General features: G+C 37.9%; 1 protein-coding gene across 1 annotated transcript in view; it reads left to right on the top strand.

The window, feature by feature from the left end:
• PCSK5 (proprotein convertase subtilisin/kexin type 5) overlaps positions 1-27133 on the top strand; it is a gene marked incomplete at both ends in the record, with an annotated part of 222828 nt that overhangs the window by 152988 nt on the left and 42707 nt on the right. The window contains 5 exons of the mRNA XM_081318873.1: positions 1653-1846; positions 3153-3237; positions 4032-4129; positions 4549-4678; positions 5880-5995. Coding sequence (XP_081174999.1) covers positions 1653-1846; positions 3153-3237; positions 4032-4129; positions 4549-4678; positions 5880-5995 — 623 coding nt within the window. The remainder of the gene's footprint in view (positions 1-1652; positions 1847-3152; positions 3238-4031; positions 4130-4548; positions 4679-5879; positions 5996-27133) is intronic.

Raw genomic sequence — 27133 nt, 5'->3', positions numbered from 1 at the left:
GCCCTGGACTGCAATTTAGATTTCTTTGGCTTAACACCTACAAAGTTGTAAATATGAGATCTGATCACAAAATCACTTTTGTGATTTTGCTATACTGGAAATGGTTTCTAATGTTGGAATGTCCATACAGGGGTTAAATGAATGTTATTGTAGAGGAATTTAGAGCTGACCTTTGGGGAAAGTATGAAAAAGCATGCAGGGAAGAACTTGGACAAGAGATTATATAGTCCAGACATGAGAAAGAAATTCAAAATAACCCCACCTTGATTTTGTTTAAAATAAGATAAAACAGAAAGAAACTTGGAGAAACTTGCAAGAGTGATGTCACCTTTTGAGGTAGGCCCAGTCAAGAAAGAAATATGCAGCGTTTCTAGGAATGCTGCTTTGTTGTTGTGGGGAATAACAGCAGAATTTTGAAAGCCTATCTAAATAACACATTAACATCGCTATCCACTATATGAAAATACCTGTATTACAATCTTAATGCCATATGTACATACATACACACATCCTTCATGCTATTCTCATTTCAGATAAGCAGTGTTATGGAGAGCACACAAAGGAAGGAAGAAATAGTAAGCCAAAGAAATTAAAAGCATGAGTTAAGACAGCATTCATTATATATCATCATAGCCCTCTGACTTTACAAATCTGGGCCAGAATTCTGCCAATGGCATTCATAGACATACTTAATAAATTCCCTAGAGATTTTGCATTTAGTTTTTCTGCCTTTCCCTTTATGCAAGGAAATCATGATAACATTTTTCCAATTGTCAGACACAGATGTAGTCTTCACCCCCATATTAACACCACATTGTGTAGTGATTCCATAAGAAAATCACATATGTTAACAGTTACACTATCTACACAGCAGCCTTATTTTTTCTTAACATTCTTACTTATTTATTAGTTCATCTTTTATGTTTTTCTTGGACAGTAACATTTATAGCATTTGTTTTACTTCCACACTTTCATTCCCATATAAATCTGTAAAATGTTCCTTCCAGCATTCCCTCTTAGTGTCATGCCAAATCATTTCATCACTTATTTGCTCAGTTGGAAGCTCCTTATTTACCACTGCTCACCCACTTCCAAAGCATTTTATTGTTATCAAAATTATTCTGCATTTTGTTGTTTTTTTCCCCTTCGATTGTAATCACCCCTTTCTGTCTTTGGCTACATTCTTTGTAATATTTTTTCTCTCCATATATTTATCTAAATTCTACTTTATGCCACTTAAAAAAAATAACTTGAACATTGGAATACAGAATGGGAAAGAGTTCAACAAGGTTAGAAATACACACTTCAAACTTAGTCATGAAAGATGTGCTTTTTGAATTGATTTGGTCCAATGTACATTTGCTAAAAGATTTGCATCTTAATTTTCTTAAATCATGCTCATCTAAAATGCAATTTTTTAAATCTTAAATATTGTGTATTTAGAGTTATATCCCTCTGTCCAGTTAAGATTGGAAGTGAATTGAGCTGTTTTGTTTAAACAAAAAGAAGTGTTTGATTTATATTTGTATCTGGCTCTAGTATCAGAAAACATTATTCTGCTTTTGTTATTCAAACAAAATTATTTGTTATCTGATTAATTCTGTTCAGCTCAATACCATATATGTCTCTTCTTTTTTTTTTTTACAATAAAGAATCTGTGTTTCCAACTGTCCACCTGGTCACTATAGTGCAGACAAGAAACGTTGTAAAAAGTGCTCGCCCAACTGTGAAACATGTTTTGGAAGTCATAGTGATCAATGTAATACCTGTAAACCTGGTTACTTTATCAATGAAGAGACTAGAAATTGTATTACCACCTGCCCAGAGGGCTTTTACCTGGATAACAGTAAGATTTTTTTATATTTTTCGATTGTTTTAATATTCAAGGAATTGTAAAATTAAATGCTTACATGCAGTACATTCAATATAGTGCTGTTCATTTCAGTTTGAACTCTGTAAAATTTTAATCAGAACTTTAGAATTATATACCAAACAACTCAAATGTGTTAAAAAAAACCCACTTAAAACCAATAAAATGAAGCATAATAAAAATCAATTTGTTGCTTTGTGGACAGCCAGTTGATTGACTGGACAGCCTTGAAAATCAATTAAATAAATACATAAGCAAACAGATAAACTGTTATTCAAAGTTTGATGAAACAAAGAAGACTATGCGGTTTTGAAATATTATGTCAAACAGGGTCAGAACGATCTCTATAGCAGATTGTTCTATTTATAGGTAAGCAAGAAATAAACTTATCTCTTAACCAGAACACAGATAATTTTGCTTGTTGTGACGTAGTAGAAAAATGTGGTTTTAATTTCTAAGTAGTTTAGATAGTCTTTATGTAATAGTATTACAAGTTTCTGAAATGGAGAAAAGGAGAAGTATGATATGGTATGGTATGGACATTTAGGTATGGTATGGCAAGGTTAAAGAGTTCATTGAAGGTGAATACAGGTAGTCCATAATTGAGCCCAAAATTTATATTGCTAAGTGAGAAATTTGTTAAGTGAGTTTTGCCCCTTTTTACATCTTTTTTTGCCACATTTGTTAAATGAATCACTGCAATTGTTAAATTAGTAATATGGTTGTTAAGTGAATTTGGTTTTCCCATTGATTTGCTTGTCAGTAGGTTGCAAAAGGTGATCACATGACCCCTGGACATTGCAACCATCATAAATGTGAGTTAGTTGTCAAGCATCCAAATGTAAATCATGTCACCATAGGGATGCTGCAATGGTCATAAGTCACTTTTTTCAGTGCTGTTGTAAGTTCAAAAGATCATTAAGCAAACCTTTGTAAGTCAAGGACTAACTATAATATATACATGCCCTGAGTCTTCGGAGAAGGGCGGGATATAAATGGAATTAAAATAAAAATTAAAAATTAAAAAATATCCTATTCTTTTAAAAAAAAGAGTATCTGACATTACTAAGCAGGTTTACTATAAGTAAATGAAACAAAACAGGAGTTATTGAATGATATTTTTCCAGATGTAATGACATTTTGGAAATATATTTACAATTACAAATTACAAATAAATTGGGAAAAATTGGTATGTAAATATTTAATATTATTTAAGTGTTAATTTAATGTACTTTTGAATATGATTAATCTTAATTTTCTTCTGCATTGAATTTCTTTTTAGATAAGATTGTCTGCCGTAAATGCAGTGAAAATTGTAGGTCATGCACTGAATTTCATACATGCACAGAATGCAGACATGGTCTAAGGTAAGGAAATGTTTGACTTTAATTAACATGATAGTGAAAGAAGTTTCTAACTTTCCAGAAAAATATTATTTAACATTATATTTAGCTTTTATGTGAAGTTGTTTACAAATATTTTTGCAAATGCACGTATTGTCCTGATTAATCATGGATTAATGTAGAACATAAAACCAAAGCACTGTATTCTCATTCTGCAATATGTCTAATATTTAAGAATTATCATACAGAAAAAATCAATAATTTGTTTTTGTAATTGTTTCTATAATTTATGTAAATCCACAATTAAAATATATCTTTGTTGGTTTTTAATAGCCCAAAAGCTTCTGAGTTGTTCAGATTCATAATCAGGCTAAATGATACAAAAATGAACAGTTTGAAGATAAAATAGGAAAGATTTCTTTAAAAGGCTAAAACTTTTATTTATAGAGTTTGAAATTTATAATAGTACTCATTTTTCATGGATATTGTAATCTGAATTAGCTATTGCTAGATGTTGTAACTGTCAGGTACCAGGAGCAATACTGAAACAAGTTTTTTTAAAAATTGAAAAAACACGTGCAATCCCACTCCATCTGAAGAATTATGTTACTCCTTCAACACTTTTCTGCTACATATATACTTGCTTGTATTGATAAAGAAAATATACCGAAGTTCAATACATCAGTTAAAAACACACCTTAATCAATGAGTCTTTAATAAATGATATAAATGGCACTCACTATAATCCATAAATGTATTTTCTCTTCCTCTTAAATTTATTAGCTGAAATTACCTAAATCTCCTTGTGTTTTTTGTAGTTTACAAGGAACAAGATGTGCTATACGCTGTGAAGCAGGCAAATATTATAATGGCAGAGATTGTGAGCCATGCCATCATACCTGTGCTTCTTGTGAAGGTATTTCTAATATTATTTTTTTAATTAAATAATTTATGCCTACCTTGCAACAAAATAGAATAAGTACTAAGCTTTGTAGAAAGACACAATGCTATCATAAATATGGTTGTCATTAGGCCATGCTCAGATAGTACCCATTGATTACAGTATGAACAGCTTCTCTCTTTCTTTGCTGGGGTAACTATTACCAACATTAACAAGAAAAACAAATCTAAAACAAAAGCCAGTATAAAACAAAAGCCAGTATAATTGGTTGAGCTTGAATATCTTTTTAACATTCTTGTTTACATGGAATAATATCACTTTTCATCCCTCCAAATTAGTAATTACTCTACTAAATTATACAGTGAATATTTACTATCTATGCTTTATTGAGGATACAGCACTTTTTTATCATTTTTGTTCTGTTGGCTTTTGAGGCCCAGGAGCAGATGCTTGCATCAATTGTACAGAAGAATATTTTATGGAGAATGGAAAGTGTGTGGTAACTTGTAGCAATGGCTACTATTTGGATCACTCATTAGAAAATGGATATAAAACTTGCAAAAGGTAAATGATTATTATGAGCTATGTTACATTTTAAATCAGATGCAAATTTACCCCCATTTTATATGTGAACCATAAAGGTGACTTAGCAGTTAAGATACTGGGTTTGTCAGCTGGAAAGCCAGCAGCCCAGGTTTGACACTCAAGTACTATGCAACGGTGTGAGCTCCCGTCTCGCACCAACTTCTGCCAACTGGGTAGTTAGCATGCAAATGTGAGTAGATAAATAGGTACCATTTTGGTGGGATGTTACAGCGCTCTGTAATGTCATGCTGGCCATAAGACCATGGAAATGTCTTTGGACAGCGCTGGCTCAATGGCTTTGAAACGGAGATGAGCACTGACCCCTATAGTCAGCAACGACTAGCAGAGTAAAATCCGCAGGGGACTCCTATATGTGAACCATAACTAAGCAAGAAACAAACTGCCCTGCTGAAAAGGAATTCTATTTTCTAAAAATAATTCCTACTACTGAGCTTTTTAATTATCCAACCTCTACCAAGCATTAATAACAATTTCCTATCAGACTGTATTAATGAAGCTTCTGGGTATTCAGAAACCTTTGAAATATTTCTAGGATATATTTAAGGGCACAAATCCTCCCAAGCCAAGGTTAAGATGGTGGCTGAGAGTTAGGCATAATTTTTGTGAGGTGTGAAAATGTGATTGTGCTCTGTGGTGAAATTTTACAATGACCAACAGTCTTACCATATACAATTAGTCATTCACAGGCAAGAATTCTTCCCCATCATTCTCATTTTTTGTCATCCAGACCCCATGGGTTGAGAGTCAGGAGGCATCATGGAATTGGTTGTCTAGCTAAAAAGGGGGGGAAATGGAGTAATTTCTGTAAATGCCTTCTAGTCCCAAAACAGACATATAAAAGGGAAATTGATGAACTGAAATTTCTGAGCAACCAGGTTATTTGACACGGCCACTAGATTATGATTAACTTTGTGGAAATGTTGGATTTTCTTTGTGTGTGATGAGCCTTCAAGATCTCAGAGGCCTAAAACAAGAGCAAAAATAGGTTGGCTTACGGGAATCTAATTATCATCTTTGCTATGTTATTTTCTGTGTTTACATCCCCATTACAGAATCTTGCATTAATTCAAATAAGAATTAAATCAAGCAGTATTTGATTATAAGACAAATAATCAACATGGATCCTAGGTATAACTTGCTGGATTTTTTTTTCATTAAGATGTGATGTCAGCTGCTTTGGGTGCAGCGGCCCAGGAGAAAGAAACTGTACAAGTTGTCCAAATGGCTACATCTTAGATACAGGTCTCTGTGTAGTTGGTCTTGTCTGTAAAGATGGTGAGTGCTTTTTTCCAACTATTTTTTTATATTTCCTTTGTTTAATATTGTTTGGGCTTTAAAAAATAATCTCAGGAAAGCTTAACTCCTTTATTGTTTTTATTCCTAATAGGAAAAACACAGGCTATCTTTCCACCTCATCATTCTCATCATTTATCAATAAGCTAAAAGAGTAGTCTATTTTCATATATTTGCTTAAAAGCTTCTGAAAGGAAATTGAATGTACAAACAGTATTAAGAGATCTAACACTGCATGAATGAAAGAATAAAAATAGATTTTTTAAAAAACTGCACATAGAAGCCCCAAACAAAGAGAGAATAAATCAGCTGCTGAAATTGTCCCCCAAATGTGAATTACTGGGAAATTTTAATTTTGCAAATTCAAAATATAAAAGAATTGCAATAGTGGCAAATATCTCTGTGTAGGTATAGGATGAGGGTGAAGGTTCATTCTTCGAGTTTGTGGGTTGGTTTCCAAACATTTCGTTACCGGGCTAGGTAACATCTTCAGCAGAGTTTAGGAGTAACGAAACGTTCAGAAACCAACGAACTTTCACACTCATATAAAAGAATTGTTATTTATTGTGGGAGTTGAACTTTTACTATAGTGTGTGAGTATATGCATCAACTCCCTGAAAAAAATTAGTATCCTCAAACAGAAACAATTGGGTTCCTTTCAAGCCTTTCACAATATAGTGGATTCCTCATTCTCAAAGGCCAGCTATCTTAATTGATATGCATCAACTCCCTGAAAAAAATTAGTATCCTCAAACAGAAACAATTGGGTTCCTTTCAAGCCTTTCACAATATAGTGGATTCCTCATTCTCAAAGGCCAGCTATCTTAATCCTCCAGATGTGTTACAAAGATTCAAGGATATGACTCGACAATATTTGGAGACTCCAACTAGTCCAGCACTCCCCAACTTTTACGGCTTGGCGGCTTGACTGGGCGGGGGGAGGGGAACAGGGCCGTGCGAGCGGTGGGCTCACATGTCCGTGCACACCTCCACTCACACAAGAAAGAAGAGAAGCCTTTGGGGCACATTTTTGCACTCCTTCAGGCTTCTCCACACCAAAAGACCTGAAGCAGTGCGAGATTGCTCCTCCAAAGTCTTTTGTCTGTTTGCAAAAGCTTTTGCCATGGAGAAGAGCAGCCTTTGGGAGGTGGGGTCTCTTGCTCCTTCAGACTCAGCAAGGCTGCCTGACACTTCAAAAGCAGATCAGGTGTCCTGCACAGGGAGCCTCGGTGAGTCAGCAAAACTGAGCAGGGCATACTCATCCCCACTCAGCCTCTGTTCTCACCGCTCCACTTTTGGAGCATTGGAAGCAGGCAGCTTGGCAGCCTGGGAGAGGAGAGGGGAACTGGGCCACACAAGTGGTGAGCCGGTGCACACATGCGCGTGCACAGCTCCACTCACAGAAGAGAGAAGAGAAACGCAAGTAGAGCTGCGCTCGCACACCAGTCCGCCTCTCACATGGCCCGGTTCTGAATAGGCCACGGCTCGGTAGTGGGCCACGGCCCAGGGGTTGGGGACCCCTGCAGTAGACTACGTAATTATGGGGTCAGGTATGACCAGTACATCTATGTACTGGAGAATGTAGCAGAAAACAGAAGCAGGCTTGGGAATGAGTGTTAGGATTTTTCTACAGGGATAGGCAGATTTCACCAACTGTTTATGAAAAAGTAATTTAACAAGGCAAAAGCCATATTGCTATTCCTAGAAAATGATCACCATTGGGATCTATGTAAACGTAACTTCTTTTAAATTTATTATCATTTTTATTTCCAATCCAAAGGAATCTTTGAAGAAATTATATTGTCTATCTATCTGAAAATAGAACAGAATGTGGCCAAATTTGGACTTGGGAGAGAAGTTGACTAAATAAATAAATGTTTGAAAATGTGCCAGATCTAGCCAAGGGGGGAAAAAATCCAGAAAAAAATTTCTACCAACTTAAGTTTCTTGATTTTTTTTCCTTCTGGTTATGTGACCAGAGCAAAATTGCTGTTAAGAAAATGGGCAAAAAAAAATTACAAGTCATGGCCTCTATGTTTTCTCTATCTTATAAAGATAGGCTGAGATAGCGGAACAGGCAATAACTTCTGGTTGGTTTCATTAGTATCCACAGTGAGTCAGCTGTAATAAAGATACACAGTGGTGTAGCAGACCATAGTGCATCTTGTTAAATCCTTTTGTTGAATGGAAAGAAATTCATACAGGCTAATCAGCAAACAGTGCAAGTTTACTAAAAGAATTTTAGTTTTGTTCAAATATCTGCAAGCACCTTGGGGTAAGCATCAAGTGCATTAAAGAAACACTACGTTCAATGCTAAACAGTGCAACATCTCAGCTTGTTTTAATGATGTGTAAAATTTGCATTGACCCTTTGATTTCAGATAAGTTTGTCTCTCATCTGCAGTTACAACTGCTCCTACACTCAGTTTTTCATATCACCTACCATTGTATGCCACCAGCTTTTCTCCTTGCTCCTTTCATTGTAGCTGAATGATTTTTGACAACTTATTGATCAACTGTGTGATCTGGTTTTTTTAACCTCTGTTCCTGTTCTGGTTGTTTTATATCCTGTCCAGGTGCTCTTTTCATGATTTGTATCCAACAATTTCCTCCAAACTGAAATACTCTATTCTAAGATGTCTAACTCATATCCTGGCTATTGCTTCTCATGACATTCTCAGAACAATTTTAAGCTATATTTGGGGGTGAAGAGAGGAGTTTCCTGATACTTAAGGGAACCTATGACTTGGAAATCAAATTATTTAAACCACAGTAAACCCTAAATTAAAACCCTTTAGAAGACCTCAAATGCACAGACACAATAAGTTTCTATACATGGATAAAATCCCATTTTCCATTTATGAAACTAATATGCATAAAATACATGAAATATGCTTCTGTAAAAGACATTTGGATTTAATGGATATCTACTTTCATTTCCCACTGGTCTGCTAAATCAAGGGTTTACTGTACAACTGCAAGATTTTTTATGATCACAGTAATATATGCAGAACTCTGAATTTACAGAGAATTAATGTATGCATTATGCTAGGCCCCTGCTTGTGATCCCTTTTACTGTAGTTTAGTTTTTAGTTAAATAGCATTTAAAATGTTGCAAGATTCTTAACAACATAATGCTTTCAATCTCAATAACAATATACGTAAGTGCTATCAAGAGCATCTTTATGTTCAATGAGCTTCACAGCATTTGCCACTAACAATGAATTTCAGAAAACAAAACTTCAGTGAGTAATATTTTTCATGCACATAGTAGTTTCAAGAGTGATTTTATTTTATTTTCCTCATTATTTCATAGTTCTCTTTTTAAAAAGCATGTATAAAATAACATACTTTTGCTAAAATTGCTAAATCAACAAGTATTGCAAGATCCCTTTAACTGACTGTCTGGAAAAAGTGCTTAGCATCTTGGATTGTGATAAACAGGACATCAGATTTATCTAAATGTGGGACTGGACTTAAAATCAGATTGAAAACTCATGTTCTTCACAAGGACAGGATAATATTCAATTTGCCCTTTGAATCATCCCAACTGCAGCCTCCAATCGCTCTATAATAGAACTGGGGGGGGTGTTAGAAGGAGCTGCTAGACTAGAAAAAATCTATTTCCCCTGGCAAATGCTCTTCCATTGGCAGCTACTTATCTCTGGATTTTCCCCAAAGTGAATGATCAAACAGTACAGTCCACCCAACTTATATTTATTACTTTTTCTCTTAAATTGTAGGAAAATTATGCATTACATCCTGAATCAGACTAAGATTTTTCTCCATAAAGTAACAAGTGAATAAGTTAAAAAGAAATTATTCGGATGAACATAATAAACAAATTCCTTTGCAATTGCACAGTGAGCAAGGGAATCTTCACTTTAAGCATTTTGGGGAGCACAAACAAAAAAAAATCAGAATACTATTCTATTAAATTCAGTATGATCTAAATTTATGCGTATATTCTTGTGTGTTTCTGTTTAATATTCTTTTTTAAATTCATAATACTCAATAAGATATTTCTGACTGCATTTTTCACTGTTTTCTAATATTTCTTTTTCTGATTCTTTTTTTTTCCTTCTTACATAAATGGATACAAATCACTCCTTGCTACAACACAATGTATTTTCCTGAATGCTGTTGTGACTGAAATTCCTTTTGATGGAAACCCAATTTCCTATTTGCTACCTGCTCCTGATCGATCTCTTCTATCAAATTTGCCTGTCTGACCAATTAAATCTCCCTCTACTTGACACCATGCTGTTCAAACCTCAACCTCCTTCCACTCTCTATGACCTCATGAAGCAACGGAAGAATCTTGGGCAGAAGGTGGCTTCTGTATGCTAGTGAAAAAAAATAATCTTTGCCAGCGGAAAGTACTTCAGCAACTTTGCTGCAGAACATGTACACTAAAAGGCTGATTTGGCTTCTCTCCAGGCATTCTTGTTCCTGTAGACTTATAGATTAATCCATATTATTAAAAAAGGGGAAACCCTCCCAAACCACCTTTTTTCCCCTCTTTCTCTTTCTCCCCCTTGGGGAGGCAGTGAACTGTATATTGGAACTTCAGATACAAAACTACAACGAACCTACCTTTCATTACTGGGTGTTCAGAAAAAAAAAACATCTGGGATCACAGTGTCAGTAGGGTGTGACCAAAGCATTTGATGCCAAATTAAAGTCATTCGACTTCCTGTCAATTCAAGGACATGCCTGGATATATATTTTTTTTGACAAAAATCTGCTTTCCTTTTTTTTCCTGCTTGTTTCCCTTGAAGATGTGTAGAGTGCGCCAACAATACAGCACAAGTTTACAATGGATTAAAACAAAACAAAAAACATACTTGCATTAGTCTTTTTTTCCCTAATGTAATAAGAATGAGAAGAACTCTAATAAGACACTCTGAAAAGAAATAACATCTTTTGTTGCAAAACTCATGCTTTGCTTGCATTATAGTGGTGTCTGCATTTTTTTAGTCACATCGTATGTTGGATAGCATTTGCTCGGATTCATTTTTTTACAATTAAATTCTCCAACAACTTTTCAGAATTCTGGCCAGATCAACCAGTATGTTTTGAAAAATATGTTTCTAAGTTTTAGGGTGTTATTCTGGTATGAATAAACTCTGAAAAATACAAGTTATCCCCCCCACCACTTTTAACTGTAGTTTGTATGCCTGAATCTACCAATATCAATAAGCTAGATTGTGCACTTGTAAAACTTTGATACCAATATATTTCTTTGACTATGGGCCATGACTTCAGATCAGGCAAGTTAAATATAAAAATTAAATGAAATAATTTTAATAAATAATATCTAATTTAAGTGAACCAAATACTCTTATCAGGAATCAAAAAACAGTAAGTAGCAATCAAATATCAGTCCATATAATATATATTGAGAAATATGAGTAGACCAAATTAATTTCAATCTCAAAACTATTTTCAGCAAAAAAATATCAGTTTTTAAAAAAGAATTTTCCAAAAATATGTTGATATTTCTCTTTACATATTTACTTTTTGTACCTTTATGCTTATCATTTATCTTCCTTTAGCTAACATCAAATTCTTCTATTGATACTTTCTGAAACTCAATTTTTTCCTACCAAGTATTTCATACATTTATTAAACTGTGATGCATACATGGATATGCCAAATATTCCAGCAAATAGTATCATGTTTAGTAAAATAAGGTCTATAAGCAGAGCTTGTGGGATTTTTTTTGCCTAAAAGTGAATAAAATGAGCACATCCATTATCTCATATCCATGTATGGATTTCAATATCCCTTCAACAAGTAAGTATAAATAGACTCATGCGTGGATTATGTTATATGTAGTATGCTCAATACATTCATAATATATTGCTTTCTGAATAAAAAGTAATTCTTTGGATTTCAGCAATTCTGAAAAATGAATAGATATGATATTCAGATTACAATGGTACTAGTATAAACATTTGTGTGATTGATACCTATAAGTGGAATTAATATACTAAACCAAATTTTACTCTTAATGTGCATGCATTATCAGTATTCCATCAAGAGTGAAATAATTTGTTATTATTGTGCAATAATAGAAAACTTTAAGTACTAAACCTAAAGGTTTTCTGCTACCATATAATATGTAGAGAAAATCCCCAAAACAAGTTTCAAATTTCATAGTATATTTTCTATATTATATTTTAATACTAAAAATAGTATTAAAATATAATTTGTGCATTCTTTTAATTAATATTCAAAACATTCATGTATCAGATAATTTAAGATAATTCTGCAATTTTTAATTGTTTTTACTGTACATAGCACAGATCTAAATGAAATAAAAATGATTTATCCTGGAAAAATAGGGCTTCCTGAATATTACAAATTATATAGAAATGAACCTCTTTTCTATATAAATAAATATGCACAAAAAATCATCTAGTTTATCACCAAATTATTTAGAAAATAAATTTCTTTTAAGATTAAAATGAATAATTATCACGTTGGAAACTCATTTCATTAAAATCCTCAGTATTTATTATTACAAGTTGAAACATTTAACAGACCAGCAAAAAGATGTTTTGATACTGCCATTCATAGTCTAAAGAGTATTTTTTAGGATTTGTACAAAAGCCAGCCAGCTATCTTTTTTATTATTATTTATATTCTAGAAAAAGGTAGATGTATTAGAAATTGTAGTGTGCATAACATAGTTACAATGTACACAATCCTATGCTATTTTAACAAAACTTCAAATGGAGAAAAAAAACTTTTCTCAAATATACTGAAGACCAACACAACCTGAGAGAGGCATTTGTCCAAAGTAAATTCTAGACAATATTTTAAACATTTTTTTTTACCATCTCTTATTCTAAAACTTAAACTAAGATCTTAAAGAGATGGACTCAATAAGGAGAAAAAAAGAGAAGTTCAAAGAAATTGGCTGGAGTGAAAAACAAATTCCATGAGAAAATAAAGCTCCTACATAGTAATATCCTGTAGCTGAGGTAGAATATTTTTGACTTGGAAATGGTTGGTAAACATGGGGAAAAGTCAGGTATGCTTCCCTGGTCTAGTTGCGTATGAATTTCTTAGAAATTAATAGCATTTCAATTAATCACACACTGTCCATTCTTTTTCAAAAGTAATTAAATTTGATGTAACTTTATGTAAGTTGGGTGGTGGCTTATATTCTGAGAAGAGATAGTAAGCGTGATATGGTTAGTGCCACACATGCCCAATTTGCAAAAATTCTCATGACTATCTGTTCTGGTTGTATTATTACTGTCTGGACTGCCTTATTTTTACATGACAAAAGAACTAGAAAATAATGCTTCCACAATTAAAGTTAATGGTATAGATCGTGGGTGTCAAACTCACCACATCACGTGATGTGTCATGACATATCACGACTTTTCTCCCCTTGCCGGAGCTGGGGTGGGCACAGCTTCCACGTGATGCATCCAGCCCGTGGGCCGGCAGTTTGACACCCCTGGTATAGATATATTATATAAGTAAATATTACACAACACATACACACATGCAAACAAATCCATGTGTGTGTGTGTGTGTCTCCAAATTGTGATATAATATATTGAGTTGTAAAGATTTTATTTGGATACGTTAAAATGCTTTTAACACTAATATAGAGGAGAATTTAATTTTTTAAAATATTGACATTGTTAAATCTAGATACATTTTACTGAAAAATACTGTACATCTGTAAAATGTTCAAATGTCATTTGTAAAAAGAGGTAGTATTGTAATTGTTATTGGCCAAAATCAATGCTAATCTACATTTTAATTTTTCTATTAAATTAACCTTTTCTCCATAAGCCTAGTAAAGCGTGCATGCATATATATATATATATATATATATATATATATATATATATATATATATATATATATATATATATATATATATATATATATATATATATATATATATATATATATATATATATATATATATATATATATATATATAATTTTGCTTAGATGTTATTTTTTCAGGGGTTTTCCCCTTTCCTAATTTTTTTAAACAAATAATGTGGTACTAAACAGAAATTGCTTAAATAAACTGAAAGAATGTTTTATATTAAACTATTGGTCTTGGGGTTGGCAGAATATTCAAATCTCTTATTTATCTCCAAAGTAACAGGGACACCGACAGTTACAAATGATTTTATAATATTTTGTAAAGAACATAGAATCTGTTTGGAGAAAGCTATGGTCATTCATCAAATTTGCAACTTAATGAAAAGTTGTAGTCTTTGTCGCCTTATTTTGACTTTGTGTCCAGCATTGTTCCCTTCCAGTGAGAGAACAAAAGTTATCCATGGAATGTCCAGTACTTCATACAAAGGATCAACTCATGAACATACAAAAGTATGGTTCTCCAAAGATGTGTCATAATGTTTATGCCATAGTAGGATTTAAATAATTATGGGATAACCTGAGTGAGGGCCAGATGTTAATAAGCTTGAAAACTCTGTGTTATTCTAATATACACAGAAATTAATTGCATGTATGAATTGACTTCAAAGCTCTGCTTCAAATTGGTGAAATTCTTTTAGCATTAAATAAGCAATGACAGTTTATATCAAATGGCTATAGTTTATATCCTCTTTTTAATTGGATAGTGAATGTCCTTCACCATGACAGTGAATAAAGCCTGCGCTCCATGACTGTAAGTGAAGCAGCCCTACCAGCTTCACAGCATCACTTTATATACTGCAGCCTCACAAGCCACCAGCTAAATAAATACATAAATGTAGCTTCCAGGTAGGATTATATACCTATTAGATAAGATGGCAACAGCATGAATCAGAAACAGTAGATCTGAGTGGTTTAGCTACTATTTTAACAAAAAAAAGGTTGACAGAGAAATAATGAGTGTTTTCTTTTCTAGGTTCAGCATGGAATGAACAAATACATCTATCATTAAAAAAACAGTCTCACATTTCTGTAAAGACTGGTGACTAAACATCAGCAGGGCATGATAATTTGAACTACTAGTGAGTGTATCTGGCCTCTGAGCAATTCCACAGAAGTCTGACCCGGCATTCTGATTATGTCTTTTTACTCTGCTGAAACCTTGAAAACTCTTCCTGGTTTCCTTCATTTTATAGAGCCTTAATTAATTGTAATTATTAAGTAAGTTTATGTCCCAAAGCAGGTAAGGGACAGAAGCAGAGAGAAAAAGACAACTCCAAATTATATTGCAAAGTTATGAAAATATATTTTCACAAAATATAGGCATACTTTACAATCTCTCAGCTGGAGCTTTACTCTCAGCAACATAGATTTAAGGAGGACCTGCCTCCATTGGGCAGATAACGTTTTAATATTTATCGATTTGATGTAGGTGGGGAATTACTTTTTTTGAATATGAAGCAAGAATTGAGTCGGAAAAAGAATGAGCCTTGTCTTTGCTGTGTCTTCTGTCTCCTTCTCTCTTCTTTTTTTGAGATATCCTGGAATTTTGAGTTGCTTTCACTGCTACAATAAAAGTGAGTGTATTTGTCAGCACCATTGATTCTATCAGAAGATAATTTAGTGAAACAACATTTTCACAGTGGAAGAGCAAAGAAGAATGGTCTAGTTCATCAGCATGAACAAAAAAGTCCTCCTGCAGCTACACAACCAGTGGTCAATTTCAGTGAGTTTTGGGCCACAGAGCACAATCTTCTGCTCAACTAGCAATCCAAACTAAAGCATTCATGACCTCATTTCTAAAACCTAGGAATAATCACTATTATTGCATTATTATTGTTTATTTTACTAAGTCATTCTCCCAAAGATTGTAGTTAATCAGGAAGGAGTAAAACTGTCCTTATGACTCACTCCTGGAGATATCCTTGACTGTGTTTCCTTTCCTTATTGCAGCCTACTATATCTCTCCTTCTACCCTCTATCAGAAGCAGAATCCAAAGATCAGAGCAATAAGATCTCAAAGTTTGTGGCAAAAGGAGAGTCTTATAGGTGAAATAAATATATGATTTTGTCAATCAGGAGAATATAAACGAAATATATTGTTACAGAAGTTATTGGAAAAGGGCTCAGCTATGCAGAGAGGCAGATAACTCTATACTAGGAATTGGGGTAAAAATAGAATTCATGATTGTGCATGATATAATGGAAAATCTGACTGGAGGCATCCCCAGGCAGCTGGGGAGGTCATCAAAAAAAGTCGAGATGGTTGTCATAACCACACAAAACCACCACATTTTTACCTCTTATAAAGTGTAACAAAAGATAGGGCTTCAATTGAATGGTCATGATTGAAATCTTGAAGGTTTTGTTTACTCCCCTCTAAAGATCCCACTCCACTCAACTCAACTCAACTGATATTTCAGAGCACAGCAGAAAAGATAGATTTGTCTGCAAGATGTCATGTGTTCTCAGCTGATTTTTCTAGAAAAAGCCTTAAGAGATTCTGAGCAACAGTCCAGAACTTGCCAGGAAAACTCTGGCCCCAGAGGTAAGCTTTGCAGCAGCAATTCAAAGATACTCTGGACGTTTCTGATTTATAGTGTGGATGTGGGCTATCCTTCACTCACAGACAACATCAACTTCAGAGAATCATAAACTGGTTGAATTGGAAGTGACCTTACAGCAAATCTTATCTAATCTCCTGCTCAGTACAGGATTCATTAAAGCATTTCTGACAGATGATTGTCTAACCTCTGATTGAAGATCTCTCACGTGGGACAGTCTGCTTAACTGGATGAAATATCATACAGTCGTGAATTTCCTCCTAATTCTATTTCCAAGTACTTTTAAACAAATGATTTTGAACTAAGAATATCTGCCCCTTCTTCTTTATGTGTTAACCCTTCGGATATTTGATCGACACCATATCTTACCACAATGGTTTCTTCTGTAAGGTACTGAACATACAAATAATTTTTCACCATTCCTTATAGGACTTGATTCCCAGACCCCCTTTCTATCTTGGTAGTCCTCTTCTAAACTTCTTTCATTCTCTCTGCCTTTCTGAATTGTGGTGCCCAAACTGAACATAGCATGTATATGGGATCTGATCAAGGAGTAAAATAGAATAATCACTTCCTGTGATCATGACCCTGGGCTCCAAAATTGCATTGCCTTTCAGCAGCTGCATTTCATTCCTGGTTCATGTTTATCTTCTGGTCTTCAAGGACATTCAGATGTTTTCGCATACAGATTTCACAGATTTCCTCACCCGTTCTAAATTGTTGCCATTTGTTTTTCCTACTCATATATATATGAACATGTACCCAAATTTTTCAACTGAGTTGCATCAACCACTTTACCATTACTTTAAAACGATTTAGATCTCTTCACTATTTTCTTAATTTATATACAGTAAATAACCACATCTCCGCTCACTTCTAAATTCTATATCTGTTAATGAAGAAGTTGAAAATCATTAGTTTCAGGGTCTGCAGCATTTACATCGGTTCATGATGCTGTCAGTTTAGTTTGGGTCATGTACTTTAATATGCTACAAACTGCTAAGAGAACATCTCTTATCTCATGACAGATAGATTTGCTCAAAAGTCACTGAAGCTATTAAACAGCTATTAAAATTCCCCACCCTATCAGATCAACCTTCTTGCATGGTTTCTGACATTCAGCTAACGCTAAAAGCAACCAAGAAAAATATCCAGATCTACCTTTGTCAGCCAAGCTTAGTGTTGGACAAATAATTTTAAAATGAAAGTTTTATTAAAAGAATTTCTTGAAAGTTCTCCAAATGCTGCAGATATGCAACTTCACCATATTTACAGTCAACCAAATATTTCATACAAAAAATAGGAAATGAGCCAATGAAACTGGTTTAATTGTGCTCTGTACTTTAAATGCTGAAGCAACAAGTATGAGAATATACAGTATAATTTTTGAGTGCATAATTTGAGAAGTACAATACTATAATTTTACTGCATAATCTGTTTAGAAAAGTAAATACTGCCTGTCCAATGTAATGAACCTACCAAAGAAAACAACAGAAAGCGAAATATACTTTTTCTCCTTGGCATTTTCCCACAAATGCAGGGTCCACTTTTCTTCAGATCAGTCAAGTGTTGATCCATTGGTTACAAGAGGAATTGACTGACCACCTCCTCACCAGAGCCTTGAAGGCTGAGAGAGGGTGGCTAGTCAAAGTCACCCAGCCAACTTACAAGCCTAAGGCATGACTAGAGCTCACAGCTTCCTGGTCTTCTTAATCACTAGACCAAACTGACTCTTTAAAAAAAGCATACATATAATTGTACTTTATAAAGAAAACTTTGCTGGTGGCTAACATATGATTTAATATGAAGCCAAAAGTCTAATGACAGATTCTATAGCCACGTAAATGTATTGTATATGTAAACATTCTTCAATGGAAGTGTACATATGTTAACAAGTATAAATATTAGGGCATCGTCAAGGTATTTAAGTAAAGCCGCTTGACAGGAATACACGCGGGAACTTTGACAGCTGTCAAAGTTCCCCGCACTGCGCAGGCGCCTCCACTGACAGCTCGCGGCTGTCAAACTCCGGACCGTGAAGAAGCCTGAGCTGTCAAAGCGTCCACCGCACTGCGCAGGCGCAACCACTGACAGCTCGCGGCTGTCAAAACACCACACCACGCGGAAGCCGGAGCTGTCAGAAGAAGACGACGCTGATTGGTCCCCGTCTGACACGGCGCCAAAACAAACACTGCTGATTGGTCCTCGCGACCAGCTGTCGGCTATAAAAGCCGAACAAGTCATTCAATGTTGTCTTGCTCTAAATAAACTTGTTGTTTAACTAGCCTGTCGTCCCGAGCGGTCCTTCGGCTACTTCACTGGCGACGAAGGTGGGATCGCTCCGGAGCTGAAGTCACGGCCGAGGAAGAGAGTTCCCGGCAAGAGCTGACACGGAAGTTTTAACTTCCATCGGAGCAACCCAGGACCGGACGACATGGCAAACTTCGGCCGTGTGAGGGAGTTTGATACCCGCCATCCCGAGAGATGGCAATCACACCTCGGCCAAGTTGAAGGATTTCTCCTCGTCAGTAAAATTACTGACGACCGAGCAAAGGCCGCCGCCCTGCTGTACATCAGCGGGCCCCCGGTGTACGACGCAGCCGTCGGGCTGTTCAGCCCAGTGCCCATCACGGACGTCTCCTACGCGGACCTGGTGGACCAGCTGAACAAGTACTACATGCCGGCTCGCTCGGAACTGTACTGGCGGGTGCAATTCGCACAAAAGAAACAACGGCAGGACGAGCCCGCCAACGAGTTCATCGCCGGGGTCAGACACGCCGCGCGGAACTGCTGCTTCCCCGACCTGGAAGACCGCATCAGGGACCAGGTGGTGATCGGTCTGAGGGACGAGAAGCTACAAAAAAAACTGACGTCCAAACCTGACATGAATCTGGCTGAGCTGACCAGGGAGATCATGGCATATGAACACAGCCACAAAAAGAAGCCGACGAACACGACCCCAGAGACCCCGGCGACCGTCTACCAGGAAAGCGCAACCTTCAGCGACAGCGGAGAGTCGGTAGATTTCACCGATGGAGAAGCCCTACAGCGCAGGATGGAGCACCGACAGCCGAGGAGGGGAAAAACGTCGGACCGCCGAGGAGTCAGGGACCCTCCACCGCCACCCCCGCGTTACGTGCAACGAGCCGTCTGTGCCAGCTGCGGGGGCAACCATGCCCGTGGAAGCTGCCGCTTTAGGAACGCAAAATGCCACAACTGCGGGAAGACTGGCCACATCAAGCCGGTGTGCCGCAGCAAGGGCCGGGACAACGTCAATGAGGTGGAGGCAAACCCCCCAGGTAGGCCAGCTGCCCAGGCCAACAGGGAAACCCCACCAGGCAACCGGGTTGAGACAATCGATAGGGTAAACTGCATAAGTTCCAAGGTTAAGGTCTGGGTCAGAATTCAGGGGGTGCCTTGCCACATGGAGGTGGATTCAGGGTCAGCGGTCTCCTTAATTTCGCTAACTACCTATCAGGAGATCTGTCAGAAAGGCCGAAGACAAATTCCCCTGAAACAAACTCAGGTTCACCTTGCAGACTTCCAGAAAACCCCTATTCCGTTGGAAGGGAAAGCCAAGGTCCTTGTACAGTATAAGGGGTTCAAAGGCACCCTGGAGGTTTTAGTTACGCCAGGGAACCGTACCAACTTGATAGGGCTTAACTGGTTCACTCCACTAGGCATCGCCTTATCAGGGGTTAATACCATTCAAACACCCAGCCTGGAAGCCGTTTGCGAAAAGTACGCCGACGTTTTCGAGGGCACTTTAGGGAAATATACAGGTCCCCCCATTTCCCTGCAATTAAATCCAGCAATCCAACCAATTAAAATAAGAGCTAGGAGGGTACCCTTTGCCCTCAAAGAAAAAATTGAAAACGAGCTTGACCGACTCGTGAGTCTAGGGGTGCTGGAGCCAACAGATGGGGGAACCTGGGAGACCCCTATTGTCACCCCAATCAAACCTAATGGCGAAGTGAGAGTATGCGCTGACTATAAGGCGACAGTCAACCTAGCCCTCAGCCCCCATGCTTACCCGGTGCCAGCGGTAAGGGACGTATTTGCTTCCATCCGCTCTGGCACCATTTTCGCCAAGCTTGACCTCTCGCAGGCGTATTTACAGCTGCCTGTCACAGACGACACCGCGGAAGCGCAAACTATTGTCACCCACCGCGGTGCTTTTAAAGTTAAGAGGCTTCAGTTCGGCATATCTGCAGCCCCGGGTATCTTCCAGGGTATCATGGAAAAGACCCTGAAAGGAATACCCGGGGTCTGCCCCTATTTCGACGATGTTCTCATCGCCGGAGAAAATGAAGCTAGTTTAGCTGACAGGCTGTCAGCTGTGCTGAGCCGGCTCAGAGAAGCCGGTCTCAAACTTAAGCGGGAAAAGTGCTCCATTGGAGTCACTTCTACAGAATTCCTAGGGTATAAAATCGATAGCCAGGGCATCCACCCCACCTCTGAGAAACTAAGGGCTATTCAAACCGCACCCAGCCCTAGGAATAAGCAAGAGCTTCAATCCTTTTTGGGACTGTTAAACTTTTACCATGCTTTCATTCCCCACAAAGCCACTATTGCAGAGCCTCTCCATAGGCTCCTCGACAAGGGTACAACTTGGTCCTGGACCAAGGAACATGAAAATAGTTTCCAATCGTTAAAAAAGATTATCTGTCAAAGCTCAACCATCACCCTTTTCAGAGAAGACACCCCAATATGCATCGCTTGCGATGCCTCTCCCTACGGAATTGGGGCAGTCTTAAGTCACCTATTCAAGGACGGCACACAAAGACCCATAGCCTTCTATTCTCGCACTCTGACCAAAGCTGAAAGAAACTATGCACAAATTGACAGGGAAGCCCTAGCGATAGTAGCAGGGGTCAAAAAATTTCATGATTATCTGTATGGAAGACCATTTACGATATTTACAGATCACAAACCCCTGCTAGGCATATTTACTTGGAATAAAATTACACCACAAATTCTCTCTCCGAGAATCTTAAGATGGTCAACGTTCTTAGCAGCCTATTCTTATCAACTAATACATAAACCAGGTAAGGAATTGGGACATGCTGACTGTCTCAGCAGACTGCCCATACAAACCAGGGACTCAGATCCAGCCCCAGCCAGCCAAATTTTAGCAATCTCTCAACTTCCTGAATGCCCCCTGACTGCAAACATAATAGCTAATAATTCAGCAAAAGATAAAATACTTGCCAGAGTCCTCAAATGGGCCACAACTGGGTGGCCAGCTCAAAACCCACAACCCAAATTCCAACCTTATTATAATAGGAAAAACGAGATTTCAACACATAGAGGATGCCTGCTATGGGGAAATAGGGTCATCATACCAGAGGAAAACATAGACCAAACATTACACATTTTACATGAAGGGCACCCTGGAATTGTAAAAATGAAAGCAATGGCTAGAAGTTACGTGTGGTGGCCTAGCATAGATAAACACATTGAAAAGTATGTGGGCGGGTGTTATACCTGTCAGGAGACCAGGAAGGAACCCCCCCAGGCCCCGATCCATAAATGGGAGACTACAAGGAACCCCTGGTCACGTATACATATAGATTTTGCGGGGCCTATCCAGGGCCAAAGTTTCTTAATAGCAGTGGACAGCTATTCCAAGTGGCTGGAAGTCACGCCCCTTAGGAAAACAACCTCCGCAGCCACTATTCAAGCCTTACGGAAAATATTCGCAACTCACGGCCTACCTGACACCATAGTTTCCGACAATGGACCTCAATTCACCTCTCGTGAATTTCAGATCTTCGCTACGAGGAATTGTATTAGGCTGGTCACGTCGGCGCCGTTCCACCCATCGTCAAACGGGATGGCTGAAATTATGGTACGATCCACAAAAGAAGCATTAAAAAAATTCGTTAAAGGGAACTGGCAGAGGCGCATCAGCCAGTTCCTCTTAGCACAACACACAACGCCATGCTCCACAACCGGCAAATCACCAGCGGAATTAAGATGGGGAAGGAGGCTAATAACACGTCTCGACAGACTGCACCCCGACACATACCCAGAAGAACCACAACACCCCCACCCCGGCCGCACACTTAACCCTGGTCAACTAATATGGGCAAGATCATACACAGATAAAAACAAGTGGGTCCAAGGGACTGTAATAAAACAAACAGGGCCCATCTCATACCTTATAGCTACACAGGCACAGGGCAACATACGCCGCCATATTGACCAGCTCAGACCCAGACAACCGCCACACGATGCTGAGCAACCAACCAGTGCCGACGTACATCCCCCACCGGAAATGCTGCCTATCCCAAACCAGGAAGTTGAACATCAAAATGAAGAACTAGACCCAGACCACCCACCGCCCCTTCGCCGATCAACCAGGAATCGGAAACCACCCACCTATCTAAAAGACTATCAATGGGCTGGTTCAAACATCCAAGAGGAAAGAAACGCACCAGGGGAGGGGTAAGGGGTGTATTGTATATGTAAACATTCTTCAATGGAAGTGTACATATGTTAACAAGTATAAATATTAGGGCATCGTCAAGGTATTTAAGTAAAGCCGCTTGACAGGAATACACGCGGGAACTTTGACAGCTGTCAAAGTTCCCCGCACTGCGCAGGCGCCTCCACTGACAGCTCGCGGCTGTCAAACTCCGGACCGTGAAGAAGCCTGAGCTGTCAAAGCGTCCACCGCACTGCGCAGGCGCAACCACTGACAGCTCGCGGCTGTCAAAACACCACACCACGCGGAAGCCGGAGCTGTCAGAAGAAGACGACGCTGATTGGTCCCCGTCTGACACGGCGCCAAAACAAACACTGCTGATTGGTCCTCGCGACCAGCTGTCGGCTATAAAAGCCGAACAAGTCATTCAATGTTGTCTTGCTCTAAATAAACTTGTTGTTTAACTAGCCTGTCGTCCCGAGCGGTCCTTCGGCTACTTCAGTAAATTAAATTATTATAAGCCCCAAAGGACACCCAAAGAAACTGTCAGTGAGAACATTATTTTTCATTACACTGCTGTCAACTTTTATTGCGCTATGAAACTCTTGCGCAATGTACTGTTGGCATAATTACATGCCAGCTTAATTGCAGCATAATTATATTCTTACAGCACTCTGTAGTATAGTAGAATCAGTGTAGTAAAGTAGCAGAGTAGTACAGAATAGTAAAATATTTTCTGTACATCACAATTACATAGATCCATTTCATGCCAGGAAAAAACATATGAAATTTATATTGAAAAAGATAACTTTACATTTCGTATTGGTATGAAACCAATGAAGATCAAGATCATTGTGCAATGCTGCTACAGTTTGCATTTTAATATATATCATTGCTATTAAGCTATATTTGGGACAGATAGGGCAGGCTGAGTGAGCAACCAACAGAAAATGAGGGATATTTTTCACTCTCTGCTTTATAACTTTTGCAGCAGTATTAATAAAGTACATATTACTTTGCAGCGAAGCACAGGTCCCATTCCTCTTGTTGAAAAGACAATAACCCTTGGTATTATTTTTTAACTATTTTGTAAACTTCAGCTGTAACAAAGGTCTCAAACATGCTCTGGTTTTGTATGCTGGCACTATGTAGACCGACAGAGAATATATGAAATGATGGTAGTGGTGACGACTGGCAATTATAAAAGAAGCAATGGGTTTTAAGTTCAGTTATGTCTTAAGTCTATTTATAAGTCTGAGTTTAGAGACACTTCAAGTCCCACAAATTCATTCCAGCCCCAGGCAAGCATGAGGTGTCATGTAGAAGTATGTTTCAGTCAGGAGGCCAGTGTGTGGTGTAGTTGGTTAACATAGTGTGGTGGGATGGAGGGTTTGTTGTCACTGTGTGTTGGGGGGAGAGAGCACGGGGGGAGGCTCAGCTAATCTCAATGTACACATGTTGTACTTTGACAATAAAGGTTTATTATTTATTATTATGGAACCTGGACTACATTCTTTTTTTTCAAAGAATGTTACTGTAATTTGGTACAAGGATGGAGTCAATGTGAAATAAAATTAGCATAGTTGGTTAGGGAATTCTGGAAGTTGAAGGCCACACATCTTAAAGTCACCAATGATGGAAAATACTGCTCTAACATCATAACATACCTCACATGGCTGCTGTTGCGGAGATGACATGAAAGATAATTCCTGTATAAACTACTTTGAGGATGTGGAGGAAACGCGAGAAATAACCATAAATACAAACAACTAAAAAGAAAAACAGAACATGAAGGCTGAATTTTTTTTTCAACTTGTTTTTCTATATTAGGGGACAGGCTTCAGCAAGGTTAAATTTTGTAACTATGGTAAGATTTCTGAAAATGTAACACACCCCTTTCCTTCATTCTCCATGAAAAATTGGCAAGAAAATGTACTTCTACTATTACATGGTAAGATCCTAAATTTTTACATCATGCATTGGAGAAGTGTGTGTGTGTGTGTGTGTGTGTGTGTGTGTGTGAAGAAAATGCAGAAATGTAAATACCTTTCAGGAAAACAGATTCCTCACACCTGTGTAGCTCATTTATACACACCATCTGAGCTTTGTTTTATGCTGGTAAACCTGCAAAATTATTCACAGAATTCAGCTTCTTTTCAAAGACAGTACTTCCCTCTAGCCTTCTCATATATTAACATTTTATTTTTGTTTATTTTAGGTACTGGACTGAAATAGATCTACCTAGAATTTTTGACCCACTGGTTTCTCAGTCCAGTTAGCTTCTGCAAATACAACGATAGTGCCAAATACTAGCGAATCACTACTATTTTTATAAGATTTTCACAGTGTAATTAAATAAGAAGTAGGCATTTTATTCTAATCAAACTAGGAGGTTGTGGAAGCTGAGAATGGCAACAACAGCCATCAGAGGGATATTTGTATACAGTACCATGGGTCTCAGGGCTGGCATATTTAGATGATACTGATCCAACTATATATCATGTTTTACTCTTTTATCCCATCAACAACAAACAGAAATGTAGACAATCCCGTGGTCACAAATACCACACTGATACAAACCATATGAACAATGTTTTGAGGACTGTCTTCTTCCAGTTGGCTTGGTTGCCTCTTTGCTCAATCTGTTCCCTCAATGCCTTGTCCAGCAACTCCAAGTTCCTATGTGTTTCTCTCTGTTGTTGCTATTCTGCAGTGCAGCTGTTATTGGGGCTGCTTTAAGAAGGCATGAATTCTTTCAGTTTCTGCTTTTTGTCCTGGGCTCTTTTGCTATTGCCATGCTTGGTCTGCTACTCATGTTACTATTGAGAATTGCAAAGGATGTCTTGGCCCCTGTGGTTGTGCAGTGTAGTTAGTATGTGTTGTGATTCAGGGTCAGCCTGTGGGTTCGGCAGTTGGGTCGGACGACTCAGAGGAGGAGGAGGGGGGTGTTGAAGACCTTGCTGAGGGGGTTGAAGATCTTGCTGATGAGAGCCCTCAGCCAGGCCCCTCACACTTGGTCACCACGGAGACCCAGCTATGTGAGCCTGACAGCGTGGATGAAGATGACCCACAGCTGGCCCTGTTCAAGGACGCCCGACGCAGGAGGCAGTCAATTAGGAGTAAACAGCGGAAGGCAATGGGGCTCCTCGGAAGGAGGCAGAGAGAAGCCACACCCTGAACTCTATATAAGGGGAATGTGTGGGAGGGCTGGTTTGCTGAAGGCAACCGCTTGGATAGTTCCTGTTTCTTAAAGCTCCTGTTTCTTGGTTTGTCTTGTTCCGTTTGTTTTTGTAGTAATAAATTTGGCAGGCGTAATTCCAGCCTCTTGCCTTCTTGTAAAAGGGGTTGTCCCTGCCTTTTCTGCAGGGCCGGTAGCAGGCTGGTACAGAACAGTATGAGACCTTCCTGGACTGCATTTCTATTGTGAAAAGGCCAGATGCCAGTTAACCCCCAATATTTAGGAAATTTAAAATTACATCCCACTGACAGGAGGATTTTCAGGTCAACATTTTGAGCTTCATCGCTCTATGCAAAGCTCTGTCTTATTTGTCATCTGACTTTTTTCAGTTCCACCTTTTTTTCCAGTTCCTAAAATATCCCACTAATAGGATGCTATGATCACGTTCCTTCCTTCCTTCTTTCCTTCCTTGCTCCTCTTTCTGGCTTGAGCAAACTATTACAGAGGTTAAACATTCCACCAGAACTGAAACAAATTCAGTTCCAAGTACTTTGAAAGAATCCTACTTTATTCTACAAAGTCACTTAATCTCTACAAAATAACCAATTTAACCTGAGATTTAGCTGTATCTGATTTACAGCAAACCTGACGTACAAATGTATGGGAGGAGAGTTATTCTTTTCTAAGATATATCCAAGCTTGGAAGAAATCAAAGCGTGGCTTGCTCTGTCCAGGGTAGAAATGAATAAATATCTTCATTTCTTCCTGAATGTTTTTCTTAGTCATTATGGTACAGTATAAAGAAAGAAAACAAAAATAATGTGTGCCAAAAAAATAAGCAAGGTGGAAAGATTGAGTTTTTTCTTTTTCTTTGCGAGACACAAATGTGCTAACGGTTCCTGGAATTCGGTGAATATTTGCAAATCCCCAATGCAGAGCAGTTCATTTGTTACAGAGAATTCCAGCTGTGTTTGAAGCCAACTTCAAGAGCCTTGGTGGAGCAGTGGGCTAATGCCTCCTTAAGT

The sequence above is a fragment of the Vipera berus genome (assembly GCF_964194415.1).
Source record: "Vipera berus genome assembly, chromosome: 2".
NCBI classification, from domain to species: domain Eukaryota; kingdom Metazoa; phylum Chordata; class Lepidosauria; order Squamata; family Viperidae; genus Vipera; species Vipera berus.
The sequence above is the reverse complement of the archived record's forward strand: the minus strand, read 5'-3'. Positions and strand labels throughout refer to the sequence as shown.